The sequence below is a fragment of the Zonotrichia leucophrys genome, chromosome 1, assembly GCF_028769735.1.
Source record: "Zonotrichia leucophrys gambelii isolate GWCS_2022_RI chromosome 1, RI_Zleu_2.0, whole genome shotgun sequence".
Classification (NCBI taxonomy): domain Eukaryota; kingdom Metazoa; phylum Chordata; class Aves; order Passeriformes; family Passerellidae; genus Zonotrichia; species Zonotrichia leucophrys.
The window spans coordinates 94,777,734-94,796,546 of NC_088169.1; the positions used below are offsets into that span (position 1 = coordinate 94,777,734).

General features: G+C 42.3%; 1 protein-coding gene across 1 annotated transcript in view; it reads right to left on the reverse strand.

The window, feature by feature from the left end:
• Positions 1-16,428, reverse strand: part of MAN1A2 (mannosidase alpha class 1A member 2) — a 133,979-nt gene extending 117,551 nt beyond the window's left edge. The window contains exon 1 of the mRNA XM_064723042.1: positions 15,640-16,428. Within this exon, the coding sequence (XP_064579112.1) occupies positions 15,640-15,947 (308 nt within the window). The 5' untranslated portion in view covers positions 15,948-16,428. The remainder of the gene's footprint in view (positions 1-15,639) is intronic.
• Between the last annotated feature and the right edge of the window lie 2,385 nt (positions 16,429-18,813).

Sequence of the window (18,813 nt, forward strand, 5' to 3'; positions counted from 1 at the left end):
ATTTCTCCTGACTGTTCCTCTTGCCCCCAGGACACCACTATGCACAACCCTCCTGGCTCACACGGAATCAGTGCTACTCAATTTGCCTTGCTGTGGCGCAGCAGCAGGACTGGATTTGTCTGAAAGACACAGAGCTTTGAGTGCAAGATTGGCAGGATCACTCCCTTCCTTCTACGTGGCAGCAGTTTAAAACCTAGCCCTGCTCTGCAGAAGCTGGATGAATTACAGGGCAACAACAGTAACTAAACAAAAAAAAAAATTAGTTCGAACTCAGTCCCTGAATATCAATAGTTTCCAGAAGGTATTATGTGACATGTCGTGAGAAAAGCTCTGACAGGACAGGAGCTGCAGGCAATGTTCTGCTGTTAAACACAGTTGTCCTTGTTTCAGGGTGGAAATACATACACACACACAGACACATATAGTACATACACTGTGATTCAAAAGGTTTTCATATAAAATGGCACAGGCTGCAGTGTGGACATATTTAAGAGTAATGCTGAATTAACTAAAACAGAAATGTAAATTCTCACATTCAGCACTGCTGGGACTAGTCAGAAAGAAAGAACACCAAAGCTTTATGCCTCTCCACTTAGCAAATCAGCCAAAACAGTAACTAAAGATAGAGCAACAAAATACCTGGAAATCATGATGTACGGTCTAATCTGCGCTTTTTCCACAGAGCAAAACTCTATCTCATTACTCCCAAAGTTCTTTAATCTTGTCAGTAAAGCAGAGGATAAGAGACAACTATATGACAAATTATTTAGCCTTCCAGGTGCTTTTAATAAGTTTCCACATGACAATAATCCCCACTGCTAATAAAATACGCAATTTTGATTCAGGAGACAGATAACTGGATGTTTTTTTCCTTTTCAAAAAGGCCAGAGAAGCAACACTAGGTTAGCAACTCTCATCCAAAAAAACCTAGCAATGCAAGGCTCAAACTACTCAGTACATCTATAAATATGGAAAAGCAGCTATTTGCATGTCAGATGAGAACACAGTCCTTGTCACAGAATGACAGAAAGGTTGAGAGGGAAAGATGTCTCTGGAGGTCATCTGATCCAACCCCACTGCTCAAGCAGGGTCACCTAGAGGTGTTTGCCCAGGATCTCATCCAGATAGCTTCCAAATATCTTCAAGAATATAGGTATCATTGCCACAAATTATGCAGGAGTTTGCTCATTTGCTCCATTCCATGAGCAAACTGCACAATATATGAATGATAAGCCTCACTCCACAAAAGATACCTTCCCAATTGAAATATATTCCCAAATGACTAAACACTGTTGACAGCCATCTCAGCTAGCAAAATCCAGGCTGCAGTCTAAGGAATCACTGACCCATAAACAAGGTAAGGATGGTACGAAGCATCATGAGAGTAAACACCACCGAATGCAAAAAGTACAAGAGAAGAAACAATGATATGTAAATAATTTCACCAAAGATGACTTGCCATTCTTTGGGAATTGCTGAGCAAATCTTTGTCCACATATATCTGCAATCAAAATATTGTCAGGACACAAGAAGGGAAACAAAATATAGCAAATGAGTAATGTTTCAGCAGTATGTACATTTAGAACTTCCACATGTGGTTTTCACAAGCCTATCATAATATTAACAGATTAAGCTAATGCAATGAAATGCTGATTTAAAGCTATCAGTGCTATTTCCACTATCAGTGAAATACTTTTAATACTAACATGTTTTACAAGCTATACACAGGCTTTAGATGTATGCAGCAGTAGATGAGCTGGACACAAACTACTCTTGACCAAAACAGAAAACACAAAGAAGTACCATAGCCCAAAATATGAATCTAGAACAATGGGAGAGCTGGGGGTATAAAATGTCTCAACGATTTGATCTTTGAATTGTGTTCAACAACAGAATCTCAGGTTTTTCAGAGAGCTTTAGAAACAGTACATAGTACACAGTGTTTTCTTCCCCTGTTCATTTGCAGAATAAAGTAACATATGCATCCAGCATGTAAAGTCTAACTTCTTCCTCTACCACCACCACATACAACTTCCTGAACTCCCAACAACAAAGTGCGGTTCATGGATAGCTGTAGTTACATGTTTGATTCCTTCAAGATTAAATTAAAATCTGTTCCATTACTTAAAATTATTATGGCAACGTTCTTACCTCATTCATGAAAAAGAGTTCATTTCACTAACAAATACATCCACGCTATAACTGCACATAATTAAGAAAGAGATTACTCAAGCAGGATAACACTGTCAATTTGCCTAATGCAAGTTTTGGAAATGGAAAAAGACCCACAACCCTTTCCTTCACTTCATTGGCTGTAGGCAACAGTCATGTTTATTTTGAGTTCAGATCTAATAGTTTCAAATACACTGGTCCAGAGTAAACAAGCACGCAGTCCCAAGATCACCAAACCAAGAATTGTACTCTTTTACTACCCAAAAATCCATTGTGAGCTTGGGCTGAGCTCCTCCAAAAATAAACTGGTACCTTATAAGAGGATTCTCTCATCACGGTAAGCCACAAAAGCTAAGAAAGAGAGTGTAACTGATGAGACACTAACTTAATTCAAGAGAAGAATATTGACTAAAAGAGGCATAAAAACTGAGAAAAAGTGGATCTGGAACATGTTGACTCAGCAAGATCAAGAATAAATCCACTTCAAGATCAAAGGAGGCTGGTATTTTCCTACCTTATACCTTCCAGGCCAGCAGGGACTCCTTGAGCTGGTAAGCACATTAATCCACAGTAAATTGCCTAACTGGCTAGGCTCTCTGCATGAGCCAGTAAATAATTGCTGTGAATCTCCTGCTTGAAGAACCTCCATGCATGGCAGAAGATGCCGAACACTCACCCGTGGCAATTTTAAAGACAAACTCTACTTCTCAAGACTAATGGTCTGGCAAAAGGTTGTGTCCTTGCAGCCAGTGTCCTGCATGGAAGATAATATTAGCTGGAAGTTCTTTCCAATCCTAAAGACACTGCAAAATTAGGTACTCAGACTAGGAATTGAAAGTTTTATTTCATCTCCAATAAACACTATGTCACCATCAGTCACCATTTTGGATTCCAGAAAGAAGATATGGGGCAAAATAAATAACACAAATCTTGGTATTTAAGACTGATGTCAAAGCCTAATGTAACTTCCTTTCTTGAGGATTTCTTTAGTTTTATGAGACTTTTACTCATTTCTTCTTTTCAGAGGTTAAAGTTCAGTCATTATCAACAGGTCAAAAGAAGCAGTATTATCCAGCTATCACCATAACACATTTCAGGACCACACCAAGCCTTTGTAGGAAGAAGGCTGGGGCAAAGGCTGTGATGTGAAAAACAGCATAGCTGTCCTGGTTTAGGGCAAATTTAGGGAGTAAACCCCCAAAGGGGTCCCTCTAGAAAGCAAATTCAAGTGGCTCCTCCTTCACCCAGTTCGGGAGACAAAAATTTCCTTTGAGAAAAGTGGAAAAAACCCTGTTTCTTTAACAAGTACTCAAAAGATGGAAAAATGAATGCTATTAAACAATGGAACTTCTCATTATTCTGAAGAGATGGCAAAAACAGAAAGTCCTTTTTGTGGGGTGTGGCTCAGCTCGCTCAGTCTCTTATCTGTCCCTCCAGTGCTGGAAAATGCCGTGTCCCAGGCCCCGGTGGGCTACAGCCATGAGCTCCAGTGTTTTTCTGGGTTTTTGGTCCAAAGCAAGGCTCATCAGTTCCAAGAAAAAGAAAAGCCATGGTCTGGGGAACTCCTCTGCCTCAGCTAGCAAAAAAACTAACTAAAAGCAAAGGAGAGCCCTCTCCCACTGTCCATGCTGCAGACAATACCGCCCGTGAGAGAGCAGGCTGAAGCTCTTATGCCTTCGTTTTTAATACAGCCACCTCAGACATTCCCCTGCTTCTTCTCCCCCCCTTCACTCTCAGATCTAGTTTAAAGGTGCAAAACTTATTTCTAGGCTAAACAGATGAATGGGGATACAATTCAGCATCACAAAGTCACCCCAGGACACTGGTATAAAGCAATACAAGAAAAAATTCTGGGTTATACTTCAATCCAACTCTTCCTATCCTTTCCTCCCTTCCCAGCTTTTCCATCTCTAGAGAGCACAGAAGATGATGCTGCTGTTTCAGAAGTTCTGGACTAGAGTGCCACTGCATAGCCCTTGCCACTTCACTGCCCTGTTTTATTTCAACTCTTGAGCACTGAACTGAAAGCAGTAGGGTCAAATTGCTAAAAATAAGTGAACAATTTTATAAAAAGGAAAGGTAGAGCAGAAACTGAAAATAAAATATAAAACCAAAAACCATCTGCCACAAATGTGTTTGAACAGTTTGATGTAAATATAGGAGCTTCTAAATCTCACAAGACATTCTATTTTAAGCATTACTGAATACACTTTAAAGCTAGAAAGAGCAAGGTTATGGCTGATGGAGTTTAAGGCAATTTTTTCAAGACAGCTTGGAAGAACTCTACTTACTGTCTGTACAGGCTCCAGGAATTTTTTCTTCTTAAAAGGTTTCAGATATAGAAAAATGAATTTGTTAGGTATCATATTTAAGGAGTACTTAAATTTTTTATGCTTCCATATATTTTCTAGTTACTAAAACACTAGGCAATATTACACAGCCTGCTTTTTTCCTAAAAATTCCACACTATGAATCCATGAAGGTTCAAAACAAATTTGCTAGAGAACCAAAGAACAGCAAGTAATTACAACTGACTCAGAAGTTACACACACTGCTTTGGAGTTTGGGCTAGTTGCTAGTTGGTTAACTTGTTACTGTATGAAAGGAAGTTCCATAGATGTTTCCTTGGATTTTTTTTTTCTTTTAAACTTAAAAGGTTCTTGACATTTTCCCAGGATCATCACCACCACCAAATTCTAGAGACTGGAATTTTTTTTAACAAAATTAAATATCTTAATGGAGTAAACCACAATCTTGTGATAGGTACTGATCAGGTGGCTTGTGTCAGCATCTGAACCTCCCTGCACAAGTAAGGGTGGCATTTTCCTTGCACTGCCTCAAGTTTCTCCAGCAAGTGCTCCTGCAGGTTACATTCCCACTTGAAATGTCACATATTTCATTGAGCATAATGATTCAGGCATTTTGCCAAATTGACACGAATATGTCAAGCCTCATTTTTCTTTGTAATAGCAGTAGATTGGATGATCTAGTCCCACTGTAGTGTGATGGCCAGATGCTATTCCGAGAAAATTATGTCTGAAGAGGGGAGACAGGGTGTCAAGCAAACGACGATGCATAACTGCAACAGCAAATCCATCTGAATAAAATTAGTGCTCAAGCGATTTATGGAAATCAAAACAAACATATCAAAAGACCACAGATGTATAAAACCTGGACCAAACTAAGGACCTGGAGTTCACACGGAATAACACAATCACAAAAATTCCATTGTTTCACCAACACACACAAGAACAAAGTCACCATTAGGCTCTTGGCTTAGTGAGTCAATAAACTGTTCCCATTGCCTACTCTGGCCAGCAAGCAGCTGCCAAACACTGCAATGTCAACATGGAGCTAAGTAAAAGCCAGTCAGAAAGAACAACAAAAAAACACTGCTGGAAGAGAACCTGGAATCTTTTTCACACTAAGGAATACCAAGAATGATGGCAGGGTTTATTGTTTGGTTTTGGGTAGGGATTTGAGTGAATTTTGGTCTTATTTTCACAAAAGAGCTTCCTTTGGTTACCAACACAACTCTGAATCATTTCTGATCATTGTGTTCAGATAAATACTGAACCAAGTTCATAAAGAAGTTATTCATAAAAAGTGCCAATACAGTATCAGTCATCTCCTTAGCCACTGGCTTTGAAGTTTCACATTCAAGTACTGAAATGATGGCAGTGACAACTGATTATCCACCTCACTGGGCAATTTATAGATATAGATATTACACACACAGATACCTTGGTATCCTTCCATAGGTATCAGACCCTCAAAATTACAAAGCTCCCAGAGATGACACAAAACTAAAAGAATTCTTAGTTATCAGTGTGTCAGCTACTAAAGAGCAGTTAAATTCCCTTCCAGAATTTGGGATTTGAAAAAGTAACTCATTTCACATAAAAATAGGTGTAATGGTGCAGCTCTTTGAACTTTTCACTGCATGGATCTGGAGCAATTTAACAAGTGTAACAATTAGCACATCCAGCTTGACTGTTTTTAAGTATCTAAATCAGAACAGTTAGAACCAGTTAAAATCATGTGCAAGACAGTGATAAAACTGATGTTAAAGTTTTGTTTAATTGCTTGCATTATTTCCCATTTGTTCTGACTTTTTTCTGCTTATTGGAAAATGTCTGTATTACAGACCAATTAAAATTTTAATTGTCATAGATTCCACTGTCTGTAGAAGGCAGATTTATTCACAAATCAGAAATCTGAATTTCCATTATACTCCTTATAACTCCTTAGAACTCCAGAATGCAAAGAGCCTCTTACACCTCTGCAATATTTTCTTCTCCAGAACACTGTGCATTGCAATTCAGAATTCACTTCATGTGTTACTTAATCACTTAGAGAACACTTTCCACTCAAATAGAAGCCAGTGACAACAGAACAGATGCCTTTAGGAAACTAAGGATGTGTGATTACAGTACTGGAAAAACAGACACATGCTTGCATCATCTCCAATTATTAAGTTTAGAATTAAATAGTCATCAGTGTTTCCAAGATAAAACTGATTAAGAGATTTAAAAGGTCACTAGAAACACAGTTCTAAGTCAAGCTACATCATGCTATCATTTTGTCAAGACAAAATACTTTCTTTCTGTGAGGAAAAAAAAAAGAAAAAAAGGAGAGGGGAAAAATATTGTATCTTAACCAGGAAAATAACTTCCCTCTTCTCTAAGCATCTTTCCCACTACTGTACTGTCATCTCAAACAACCCAAGAGAGTGGCAGGTCTTCTTTCAATTTTTAAGTGCACAACAGATTTTATTTCATAAAAGTAATGAAAACAAACAGGAAGTTTGTGGTCCAGAAAGTCATCTCTGGATTATGATTCTCTAAATATACTGCAGAAAGGATGCAAGAATTTCGGAGCAAAAGCAGATCCTCTAACTTGCGTTGGGAAAACAGCAAGTAGCCCTCCAAATGCAATACATTGGTAAAGATAGCAACACACCCAGAAAAATCTGCTGAGGAAACAGCACACTGCTGTAAGCTATTCCTACTTGCTAACAAACCTAAACCAGGAATAGAACCCAGTATATTCAGCACAGCTTTGTTTATCCAGCAGGACAATCAAAGCAAGATTCCCACTGAAGGATTTAAGGGATACACCGCTCCCACAAATGGTATGTTTTTCTCACCCTTCGTAAGTACATTCAGGTTGATCCAATAAAAAGCAAATTGGATTAGTTTAATTTACCACTGATGGTCACCTGCTCTTAAGTGGCCTGATGGTACACTTCAGCCTTAAAACATGTCAGCAGGTCACAGAGAGATATGATAACAAATTACTGAGAAAATACTTACACAGCTTGTCAGTGCAAGCTTCAGATGCCTTGCTGACCTGCAAACAGTGCTAAAACTCGGCTGAGATGAATGTCATCATGCAAATGACTTCCAAATGGGTACTAGCATACAGAAAAAGCTGGAGCAGCTCTTTATGAAGACAGGCTGAGAGAGCTGGGGTTGATTCAGCCTGGAGTGAGCTCCATGGAGACCTACTACCAGCCTTCCAGTACCAGAAGGGGTCCTACAAGAAAGCTGGAGAGGGACTTTTTACAAGGGCTTGTAGTGACAGAATAAGGCAGAATGGCCTTAAACTGAAACAGGTTTAGATAAGGTGTTAGGAAGAAATTCTTTACTGCGAGGGTGATGAGGCACTGGAATGAGTTGTCCAGAAAACCTGTGGATACTCCACCCCTGGAAGTGTTCAGGGCCAGGCTGTATGGGGCTTTGAGCAATCTGGTCTAGTGGAAGGGGAGTTAAAAATTGATGTTCTTTCAGATACCTTCCAACCCAAACAAAGTTCTGTGAAAATTGACACTTCTGCATGCTGGTGTTAACAGACACAAAGTAATCTCATTGAGGAGCTCTTAGAGCTTTATATAGCAAGAAAATACTTTCGTCACTCCCTTAAAACTGTAATTTTGCTCATGCCATACTGATCAGATTACATAATGTTAAGCCTAGTGAAAACCTCAAACTTGCTCTCTCAAACAGAATCACAGAAAATAACTAGCTGGCCACTGGAAGCTGCAATGGCAGTGCTGCTGAAAGGAGCTGGGAAAGCATTTCCAAAATCCTCTGGTGGGTTAAGAGTTAACTAACAAGTAACAGAGCACATCAAACATTAACAAAACTGATGCTGAATACAATATGCCACGTAATCCAGTTCATAGGTGTGCATCATAAGAATATTTAAAAGAACAAAGGCAGCAAGACAGAATGACAAATATGATTCAATGTTTGGGCAAATAACTCCTTGGAGAAACAGAACTAACACACCCCTGTAATTCAAACCTGAATGACCTTTAGCCTTCCATCCCAATGTTTTCTACTACTTCAGTAAACACACCCTGTTGCTACTGCTGTGCCACAAAACCCAGGTTCTCCTTACCACAGCATTCATTTCCAGCCACCCTTCTCTACCAATCAGTGAAGAACAGAAGACTCATGCTGTGGCTGGCTCAAAATTACACTTGTGCAGACTGACTAGCAGCAGCAGAAGTATCACAAGCTACTCTTGGGCTCTGTGATCCCTCCTTCAGCACAGCTCCCACTTAAGGTCTTTCCCTCAGCACCAGGACATACAAGAAATGTAATTCGAACAGGTCACCCTTTGCTGCTGATTGACTGGGAAAAGGAGGGAATAGAGAACAGCAAGGGATCAGTGAGAGCTACAAGGTGTCCACAGCATGTCCACAAAGTTTCTTGGCTTCCAAGACAAGGCTAAAAAGACCTTTCAAAACTAGTCTCTAGGTAACAAAAGAATATTACAGGTTACTTCTTAACCTATCTTCTCGGGGGTTTTTTCTTTTTAAATTTTAGAAATGCTAGTGTACCTGGTTAGGTACTCTAAAAAACAAGAGTGGAAGGAATGGAAGTTACCAAGGAAAGTTATCTCCCTTACTATTTATCATTTATTTGTAGACCTGAAAAATAACACAGAACCTCCATATCCTTGAGTGAACAGATGAAGTTACATAATTTGCTCTATACTGGGCACTAGATTAGACAACATAAAGACAAAAGGAATCAAAAGCCTACAGATTTTATGAGCAAACATATGACAAGAACTTAGTCACCAAAACTTTTCCCTATCTTTTCCCCCATGAACACATGCATTCACTCTAAATAGAACAGTTACAGGCATACAGGACATTTGGAGCACTCACAATTTTTATTTCAAGGTTTGAGGTGGCAGGAAAAAGGCATTTATTTTTTCCCTTTCTTGCCTCTTACTGGCTTATTGGCCTGTTGAGCACCCCTCTCCCCGGTTTACTTGCAACAGAACTCTTAATTCAGTAAAAAAGTGACGATCTAGTTACTGAATTAAGACAGATGACAGCACTCACTTGAGCTTGCTTCTGAAAATGAAGGGAAAAGAACAAATCCCATAAGCTGTACCCAAACATGTGTCCCCAAGTTCCTACTCTGTTAGCCTGAATAACTACTGTGAGAAACAGCTGCCTAGCCATGAGACCAGACTTTTCTCAACACTGAGAGCTGCAATAATTAAAAGTGAAGGATGGTGGAATAAAAGCACTGACCATATTTAAAATTTTACAGGCTTCTTAGGGATGGACATAAGAAGAAAGGTATTACAAAATTTGTCTTCTTTGCCCATATTCAGCCTCATTTCAATTGTTATGAAAACATGTACACAAAGCACACGTGGATGTAAAACTAATTACAAGTTTGGTAATATTTGTTGTAAGGAGGAAAAATCCCATAATTCAGAACTAGCCCAGTAGGACTGAGATGTTTGTATTTACTACAGGAAACTGAAAGGATCAGAAGATGGGGGAACTCTTGCAGTGCTGTATGCCCACAACTAGCCATACTGCTTACTATTGCCTGCACTGCTACCATCATCAAGCAACCCACATTTATGCTAAAGTTCTTCTGAGATTTTAATCTACAAAACTCCAAATGAACCAAATTGCTACTGCCTTCCACCCACTAGCTGGCATAAATCCAGCCAGCAGGCTTTCTGCAGTTTTCCCACGCCTGATTGTTTCCCATCATGTAGACAAAGTGTAGATCATGCAGAAAACCAACAAGTTCAAACTTTTTTTTTTTTTTACTGGAAAGGGTAAGAATTGGAGAATACCAGCACTCAACTCCTCTCTTTCATAATACAGGAAATACTTTGACTAACTGGAGTACAGCAAGAGAACATGAAGAAAGCAGCACTCTACATATGATGTAGGCTGCTCAGCAGATTGGGGGGGAGGAGGGAGGACATCTAAACAGATGGTCTAAAATTTGCATTTTGTATTTCAAAGCTGAAAGCATTTTTCAGCCTACAACATAAAGCACTAATTTCAGCAGAACCTTAGAAATAATCCAAGAGGGCACCTCTCCCACCGTCCAGTGCAACTGCAGGAAAAATCCTAATTATGTTTAAGGTTATAACGTAGGCACTCCAGAAGACATCAAACCCCCCTAATTCTTCAAGTGCCAGCATCATCTCTCAAGTCTCTTCTCAACACAGGCTCCAGAGAAAAGAATAACATGCAGCTACTAAAAACTCTAGCCAAGAACAGTCTTCAAATCAAGAGGGTCAGTGCTCTTGCAGAAGCTTCAGCAGCTGAAGATGACACCAGGCAGTTACACCTCAACTTCACCCTAGACATATGAGATGTTTCTGAAGCCTGACCTGGAATGCACTATCCTGCCCTCACTGGCTCCAGAGATGTCATCATGAGGACTTGCATTTCCTGAAAGTGGCACTCCAGAAAATCCTTGATTCTAGATCAAGCATCTCAGCTTAAAATCAGTGCCCACATTTCAGACAGACTGTGGGGAGCCTGCTCTAAAGCAAGGTTCAATCTCACGCACTGAAAAACTGAATGGAATAGGAGCTGGGGTGCAGACACTAGAGTGGCTCCTGATTTTTCAGGGGAAAAAACAGGTTTCCTGAATCACAATAGCAAGTACTCTTAATTTCATTAATGAACTGGGCCTCAAGAAAAGCTGGAAAGGAAGAGCAAAGAGTTTTATGCACTTTTATACTCGATGGCACGACAGAGGATGACAGAAGACACTGATCCCACTGAGCAATAGCAGCTAAATTATCTCCTCTGCCCACTTTTACTATAGCTAACTAAGTAATATAGATGAGAGAAGATAAAGGGATTCAAAATAAGCATATTATGCTTTTCATGTTTCTTTTTTAAAAAACTGCAGAAATTAGAAGAAGAAATTAAGACCAAAAGCACCTCAGAATATTTTTTTTTACTTTCACCTACTTAACAACAGAAGAAAGAGCACTTTTAGACTATTGCCATATATCTGCTGATCCACAACTCATCATATCAGACTGCAGAGCTTCCATCTTTGCATAACACAGGAGTCAGTAATCCTCAGCATTCCAGAAACAGAGTCAAAAGCACGATTTAAACTGATCTATACCCACTGCCACAGAGAGGCCAAGGCCATTGAGGTGGGCACATGTATGAGCAGCAGCTGCTGTCAACCTGATGCCTTGAGGGCTGCTGAGGTTTTTTTCCAAGCACAGACAGAAATTTTGACTTGAAGTGATACACAGGAATTCAGCAGCTGAAGATACATCTACACAGATTCTGAAGGATTGAACTGTTTGCCCAACAGCAGTCCAAGTGCTGCTACAAAGTAGCTATGAGCTCATAAAATTACATTACTCGTTGCCTCTAAGATTAACACACTTTCACCACAGAAAGGGCCTTAGCTTTTGTCAAGTAACACAGAGAGCAGCTGCTTTGACAGATCATTAAAGAAAGAAGTCTTCTCAATTTACATATTGCAGATAATCTTATTTTTAAAAAATCTGAGAAATCAAGGAGATTACAGGGCATTTGCATTCTCACTCATTTGCATCAGATGCAAAGAAGCTATAAGAATGTTTTGGTTTACTTCCAGAGCTTTTAGATCTGGTACTGAAGAATGAAACACCACAGATACTTGAAAAGTAACTGGGTAGTAAGAAACACCTTAAGTATCTTTGTGTGGCAAGAGATGCAGAAGTTTGGGGAAAATTACAGTTATCTAAAATCATGTAACAAATTCTGAGTGCTACACAAGTTTGTTCGGCAAGATGTGTCTTCAAAACCATGCAGCTCTTGTTCCAGAATCTCTGCAATATCCTATTTGAAATGGAAAGAAATTCATCTTCAGGAAATCAGGAAATGAAATTGAATTTTTTAAAGTGTGATATGTGTATGCACATATCTTCCTAAGTCCTGGACTAATCCTTTCCATTCTCCCTCCTCTCAAAGGCAAAAATTTGTGGTACACCTTCCCAACATTAACTCACTCATTCCCCAGGCACTACCCTGCAGGAAGAGCTTACAGATGAAATGAACAGCTGAAAGTGAGAACTGCCTGGCAATAGAGCCCATCCATCTCCCAAACACAAACTGCAGTTTTACTCCAGATTTTAACCATCTTCTTAGAAGAATTGAGAATTGTGTTTTTCTCAGGAGACAGGCAAGAACATCGTAATTCTTGAATAAATATTTAAGATCATCAGGAAGGGAGTAGGGCTTTCCCTCCACACCCCCCCACCCAATTTTTCTGCCTGGAAGGGGAAAACAAAAGACAGGAGCAGTAAAGAAAACAATTTAATGGAAGATGTAAAGTTTACGTCAGCAAGGGGCAACCACTGTAACAATAAAAATAAAAGCACTCAAGAATGTCAAGGGTGCCCAGGCGAAGAGGTAGGAAAGCAATGCAAGGAATACAGAGAAAGTCCAGTGGGAACCATTGTTTGCACACCCAACTCTAAAACATGGTTTTCACAATGATTTTCTACCTACATCACTGCTGCATTTTTCTAGAAGACAGAAATACAAATATTTTCCAGTAGCCTACAAAACTAAAGATTTGAGAAAGGCAAAATGAGCATTAAAATATTAGAGCCTATATACCAAGGGAGCAGTGTAATAAGATGTGATAGACACCAATAGCAGCATTCACAGAAGAAACACTTCCCTTTTGAGTGACTAATCAAAACATCTGTCACTTCATAATCAAGTGTATACTTCATATGAATGACCTTTGATCCAATTAGTTCTGAAGCCCCTCGATTTCTGGAAACACAGCTTGTCAATCCATCCTCACCCTTCACATTTTAAACTGCATCCTCCTTCACATTAGGATTAGGTTAATTTCTCTTGATCTTTTCTACCTTAACTCCTCTGCCTCACTCAAAAAACAGCACTTATAAAGTAGCTGATGCTTGACTTTGCCTCTTGATAGTAAGCAGAACAAATTTTTCCATCCCAAACTGTAACAGTAAATAATCCAGAGCTCACCACTGAAGATCCTACACTTTCTCAAAATACCATCTGTCAATATCCCTGCAATCCAGGAGCAAGAACTCTGCAATGAAAATGGCAGCATGTGTTTTCCATTATGGTAAACAACCACATTAGCCACAAGCTGATGGCAAATAAAAGTTGGTAAAACTGTGGTGATCAGCCAAAGTTGCTTCAAAAGTAAAGCACATAACCTTGCTTCACAATGCATATTGTGACATTCACAAAAGGGTCTCACAAGCAGGTTAAGCAGGCAGGCTTTTAAGTAGTTAAGATATGCCTGTTTTGCAAAGCTAAAACAACAGGAATAATAACTATTCTTGCTCAAATAACAACTCAAAAAATGAACATGACAGGGAAATTTTGGATGGAGGGCAGGTGGGAGGTACACACAGCCACGGCAATACAGGAACCACAGCACAGTTAACTGATGTCAGGATAACCACTTTGTTTAAGAACAGATCCCAAACAACTTAGCTCTGACAGTTGTAAGCTACTGCTTATCTACACATGACACACAAAAAAGTAGTACTTCATTCCTAAAGATGTGGCCTCAGAAACTAAAATCGGGAACATGGAAAGAATATGAACTATCACTATCAACAGACTCCTTTTTTCTACAGCCCATCTACTGGGCAACACAAGGCACAACAGCCACAGCTGGAGTTCTGAACATTCCTGAACTCTTCTTTTTGTTTCATCTGTCCTATAATTTAGAAACTGATTTTGACTGCAGGAGCCACAGGGACTGGGAAAGCTAAGAAATAAGATCACACCCACACAGAAAAAAAATAAACCCACACAGTAAAAGACAAGAACTTCAGAGGCATATTACAGACTGTCTAAACCTATGTTTAATGCAGCGTTTAACCACACCAGCAATTAACACCATAGACAAAACAAGTCCTTGTTAAATATTAAGTACCTGTGCCCTCTCAGATAGGGAGAAAGGGCTCAACTTAAGTGCCCAAAAACATCCAACAGTGAAGATGCCTTAAGGAAAAATACCACAGTATTCACGTATTCTTTATAACTCATAACATATTAATAAAAAGAAATAAATTAAACCCTCACCTTTTAATCTCATGCAAATAACCTTTAAATAATTCTTATGCCAGTAAGATATATTTCAAGTTGTTTCCAAAGGAACACTACTAGCATAAGTAACCTTTCTTAAAAATCCCCTGTATTACTAATATGAGTATGGAAAAGCAGGTATTTTATCACCCACCATCATATTTTAACATCTTTGACAGTGAAGAGATATCTGTCAGCCTCATTAAGATCCAGGCAGCAGGGTAGGATTGAGGCAACTGAAGTATGTTACAAGTGAATATACTGTTTAATCATTATTTAAGTTTAGGCAACTGAAGTATATTAGAAGCAAATATACTGCATAATCATGATTTAAGGTTTTTTACCAGCGTTTTGAATGCTTAACTTCACATGATCCAGTCCTGAACATCTAGAGGCTTGCACCACACAAAGCTATGGGTGGCCCCACAAAAGCTGTTGATACAGCCTATCTACCACTGATACTCTCATTCTATCTGTGATTTCTTTACACTGGCAAATACAATTAAGGAAACTCAGCCACCGGCACCTTCAATCGTCTGGATTAACATTAGAGCAAGTGATTTTAAGGGCCAGAAAAAGGCAATTGTGCCATCTGCACTAGTTCTGTGTCCTGCACGTCATAGGCTGACAGCCTCTGGATCACAGCATGAAGTCTTTTTCAGATCAAAGTTCTTGTGCACTATTCAGCAACAAGCAGCTGTTTTGAGTAAGCACATAATAGCTGTAGAAGAGATGCGGCAGTTTTTCAGTCACTTGTACTGCCTCCACAAATGCCATAACTTAACCCCCTTCTTTCCATGGCTGATGCATGGAATTGGCCAGGGTGAGAAAATAAATCAGCCACTGGAGGACACCTCGTATCTGCCCTCTCAGGTCTAGCTCGCCAGAAGGCTAAATTCACACTGGGGAAGGCAACACGGAGCCACAGTTACATATGGCAGCTGGAGGACACAGGGCTAGCGCTCAGAAGTTGATACACGTTTGGGAGGATGTCGGTGAGAGGAGGGACAGCAGAAAGACATATTTTAAGGGATCTCCCTGTCACCCAGTCCCGCTCCCTTCCCGGCGAGCGAGGCACCCACCTGTGCCGGTGCTCGTCGTGCCCTTGCCCGTGGATGAGGAAGCCGCCGAGGTTCTTGCCCCCCTTGCTGGTGTCCACGTGGGGAATGAGCACATCCTCCAAGCCCAGGTCAAAGCGCTTGTGCTTCGAGGAGTCGGGGAGGAAGAAGAACGCCCCGAAGCACAGGGTGATGAAGGCACTAAGAATAAGGAGCAGGATAAATTTTTCGGAGAGTCTCAAGGTAGCCCTGTGGTGCGGGAAGGCGGAGGCCCCCAGGTTCAGCGGGGGCAGCCTCCGCCCGGAGAGCGGCAGCAGGGCGGGAGTGGTCATCCTTCCGCTAGCGACCCCCCGGCGGGGCACGGCTCATCCCCTCAGCCCCTGCGGAGGGCGGCCCCGGCCCGCCTCGGGGGCTGCGGGCGGCTGCACCATCACCATCCTCCCCGCGGCTGCCGGAGGAAGGGAGGACGGGGGGGAGGCCGGGCCGCCCCGACGGCCCCCGCCCCCACGGGGGCTCGGGCCGGGGCGCGGTCGCCCCGCTACCTGCGCGCCCCCTTCCTTCCTTCCTTGCCTCCCTCCCTCGCCGCGGGGCCAGCCGGGCCCGAGCGAGCGACTCCGGTCAGCGGCGCTCCCCGTGCTCCGCGGCCGCGGGGCTGCGGGACGAGCGGCAGCGGGGAGCTGGGGGCCCGGCCTGGCGCGCGGCGTCGCTCCACCCGCGTCCCCTTGTCCGGGCCGGGCGGAGGCGCATCCCCCTGGCCGCGCCGGGGCCCCGCTGCGAACGACGCCGGGAGCGGCCGCCGCGCCGGTCCCGCTCCGGACCCTCTGCCCGCCCCCACGGCGCCTGCGCGGCGGCGGCGGGCGGCGCACGCGCGCGGGGCGGGGGCGGGGCGGGGCGGGGGCGGGGCCGGCGCGGCCCCCGCGGGGAGCGGGAGCGGGGCCGGGCTGAGGGAGCGGCGTCTCTCGGGGGAAACACCGCAGGGACACGCAGCTGCGGGACAGGGCCCGTGGGTGGGCACAGAGATGCTGAGGGGCCTGGGGTATCTCTCTCACTAGGGAGCTGCGGGAGCTGGGCCTGTTTTGTCTGGAGAAGGCAGAGAGGGGATCCCGTTAATGCACATAAATATCTCAGGGGTAGGTGCCTAGAGGATGATGCCAGACTCTTTCCTCTGGTGCCCAGCCACAGGGCGAGGAGCAGTGGCCATAAACTAAAATACAGTAAGTTTCACCGAAACAGGAGGAGGAACTTCTTTACACTGAGGGTGGCAGAGCAATGGAACAGGCTGCTCATGGAGATCAGTGGAGTTTCCCTCTCTGGAGACACTGAAAGCCCACCTGGAGGCATTCCTGCTCCATTATTTGCACACAGTAACCTGCTCCAGGTGACCCCGCCTTGGCAGGGGGGTTGGACTAGAGGATCTCCACAAACTCATCCTGGGCACCCGATAAGAAAGAGCATCATGACAAGGTTTCATGCAAAGGCAAAAGGAAAGACCTGGTCAAGGGAGCTGCAGGATCCAGATTCAATGGAGGACACAGAACAAAAGTAGGTTCATAAATTTTGGAGACAAGTTTCACTGGCAGATTTTTTCAGAGTAAGGTGTTTTCCACATTATAAAGGTTTAACAACACTGGAGACTCAGGTACTCCCAGATTATGGAGACCAGGGTCTGTTTAGTGAAACTGGCAGCAAATGTGAATCACAGCTGAGGAGGTATAAAGGCAGGGGAGAGAACAGGTCAGCCCAGCCTGCTGAAGTGAAGCTAACTGGGCTGGAGAGCACTTCCCAGGTGCCGGCAGCAACCCCAGGTTCTGGTAGGAGTGACAGGATGAGAACTGAGCTGAAGCAGCAGGCAGCAGCTCCCTGCAAGAAACCTCCCCGCTGAGACAAGCTCCAGAAGGAAGAGGAATCCCATCTAGAGGTGTAAATACACAAAGAAAGTGAGAGAGAAAGCACTGAGATACGTGTCCTGCAGGTAGACAAAGCAGACGCAGCCAAGAGTGGTTTCCAGTACCACAAATGCTGCCAGTGGCCCTGAGTGGAGTGCCTTGACCCCGGCATAGCAGCAGGAATCTGAGCAATGCAGGTTGGATAACAGCAATCCCAGGCATTTAGGTTTGTTATCTGGCTTACACTTTGTTTTACATGTTTTGAATTTGTTGAATCATGTTGGCCTGTGGAAGAAGAACTCCAAGTCCAACTGGATGTGCTGAAGATTAGTCCTCAGCTTCTCGTCTGAGTGTGGTTTACTATGAAAATTAAGCCTCAAGAAAGGTTACTTTGGGATGTTTCCAGGGAAGGAAAGCAGCTGAGCGAACAAAAAATACTTTGACAGTCTATATAGTGGCACAGGTGTGGGTGTGTCAAAAAAATCCAGATTAAGGAACACTTAGGGCCAATCAAGTTAGTTGAAGTTAACTGCTCAAGGTAAAGGAGACCTTGACAACATTAACTTTTCTGCTCTGACCACTCCTTATTCCTCACAACCAAGCCATGAATCCCACCTTGCTGGATCTTATTGTGTACCATGTCGGAGTTGTTGGCCTTTCCCATCTCTCCATCCAGCTAAACTCTTTCATCAACTTACTTTGCTTCCTTTTCTTTGTTTTCTACAAAGAAGACCTGTGACAATGCCATGCAGCAGACAGCTGGGCCCTGCTCAGTAGTCTTGCACTACTGAAAAGCAGTATAAAGGAAGAAACTGCCATGAGGTGATAAAACCCAAAACACCAGTGTGGGACAGAGATACCAAAGAGAGGAGATGCAAAAAGAGCTGTATTATCAATGACACTACAATGCACTCCAGTCAGTACAGAAACTAAACCCAACATTTAATGTTATTAGAACAGGATCAACATGCTTCAACTGGTCTGCTGGCCACTTCAACTGTCTTCTAGTTTTGATCTGGTAAAGTAAATTATCTTCAAATATGTTCATGTCTTCACTTGTTAAATTGCTTTTACACACAGTCTGGAAAACAAAGATCAGTCCATGAAGACTTTTGTTCTTCAGTCTTTTTGCCCTTTGCTTCACTCTTCTCTGCCAACTGCTAGTTTTTCCTTTGTTTTAAAAGACTGAGCAGAAGCTTCCAATTTCTTTAGAAAATGTTTCTTTGTGTTTAGCTTATTGGAAGAAAGTGACATTTCTGTAGGTTTTTTAGTTTATGATGACCTTTGCAAATTCTAAAGCATCTGTGTCTAA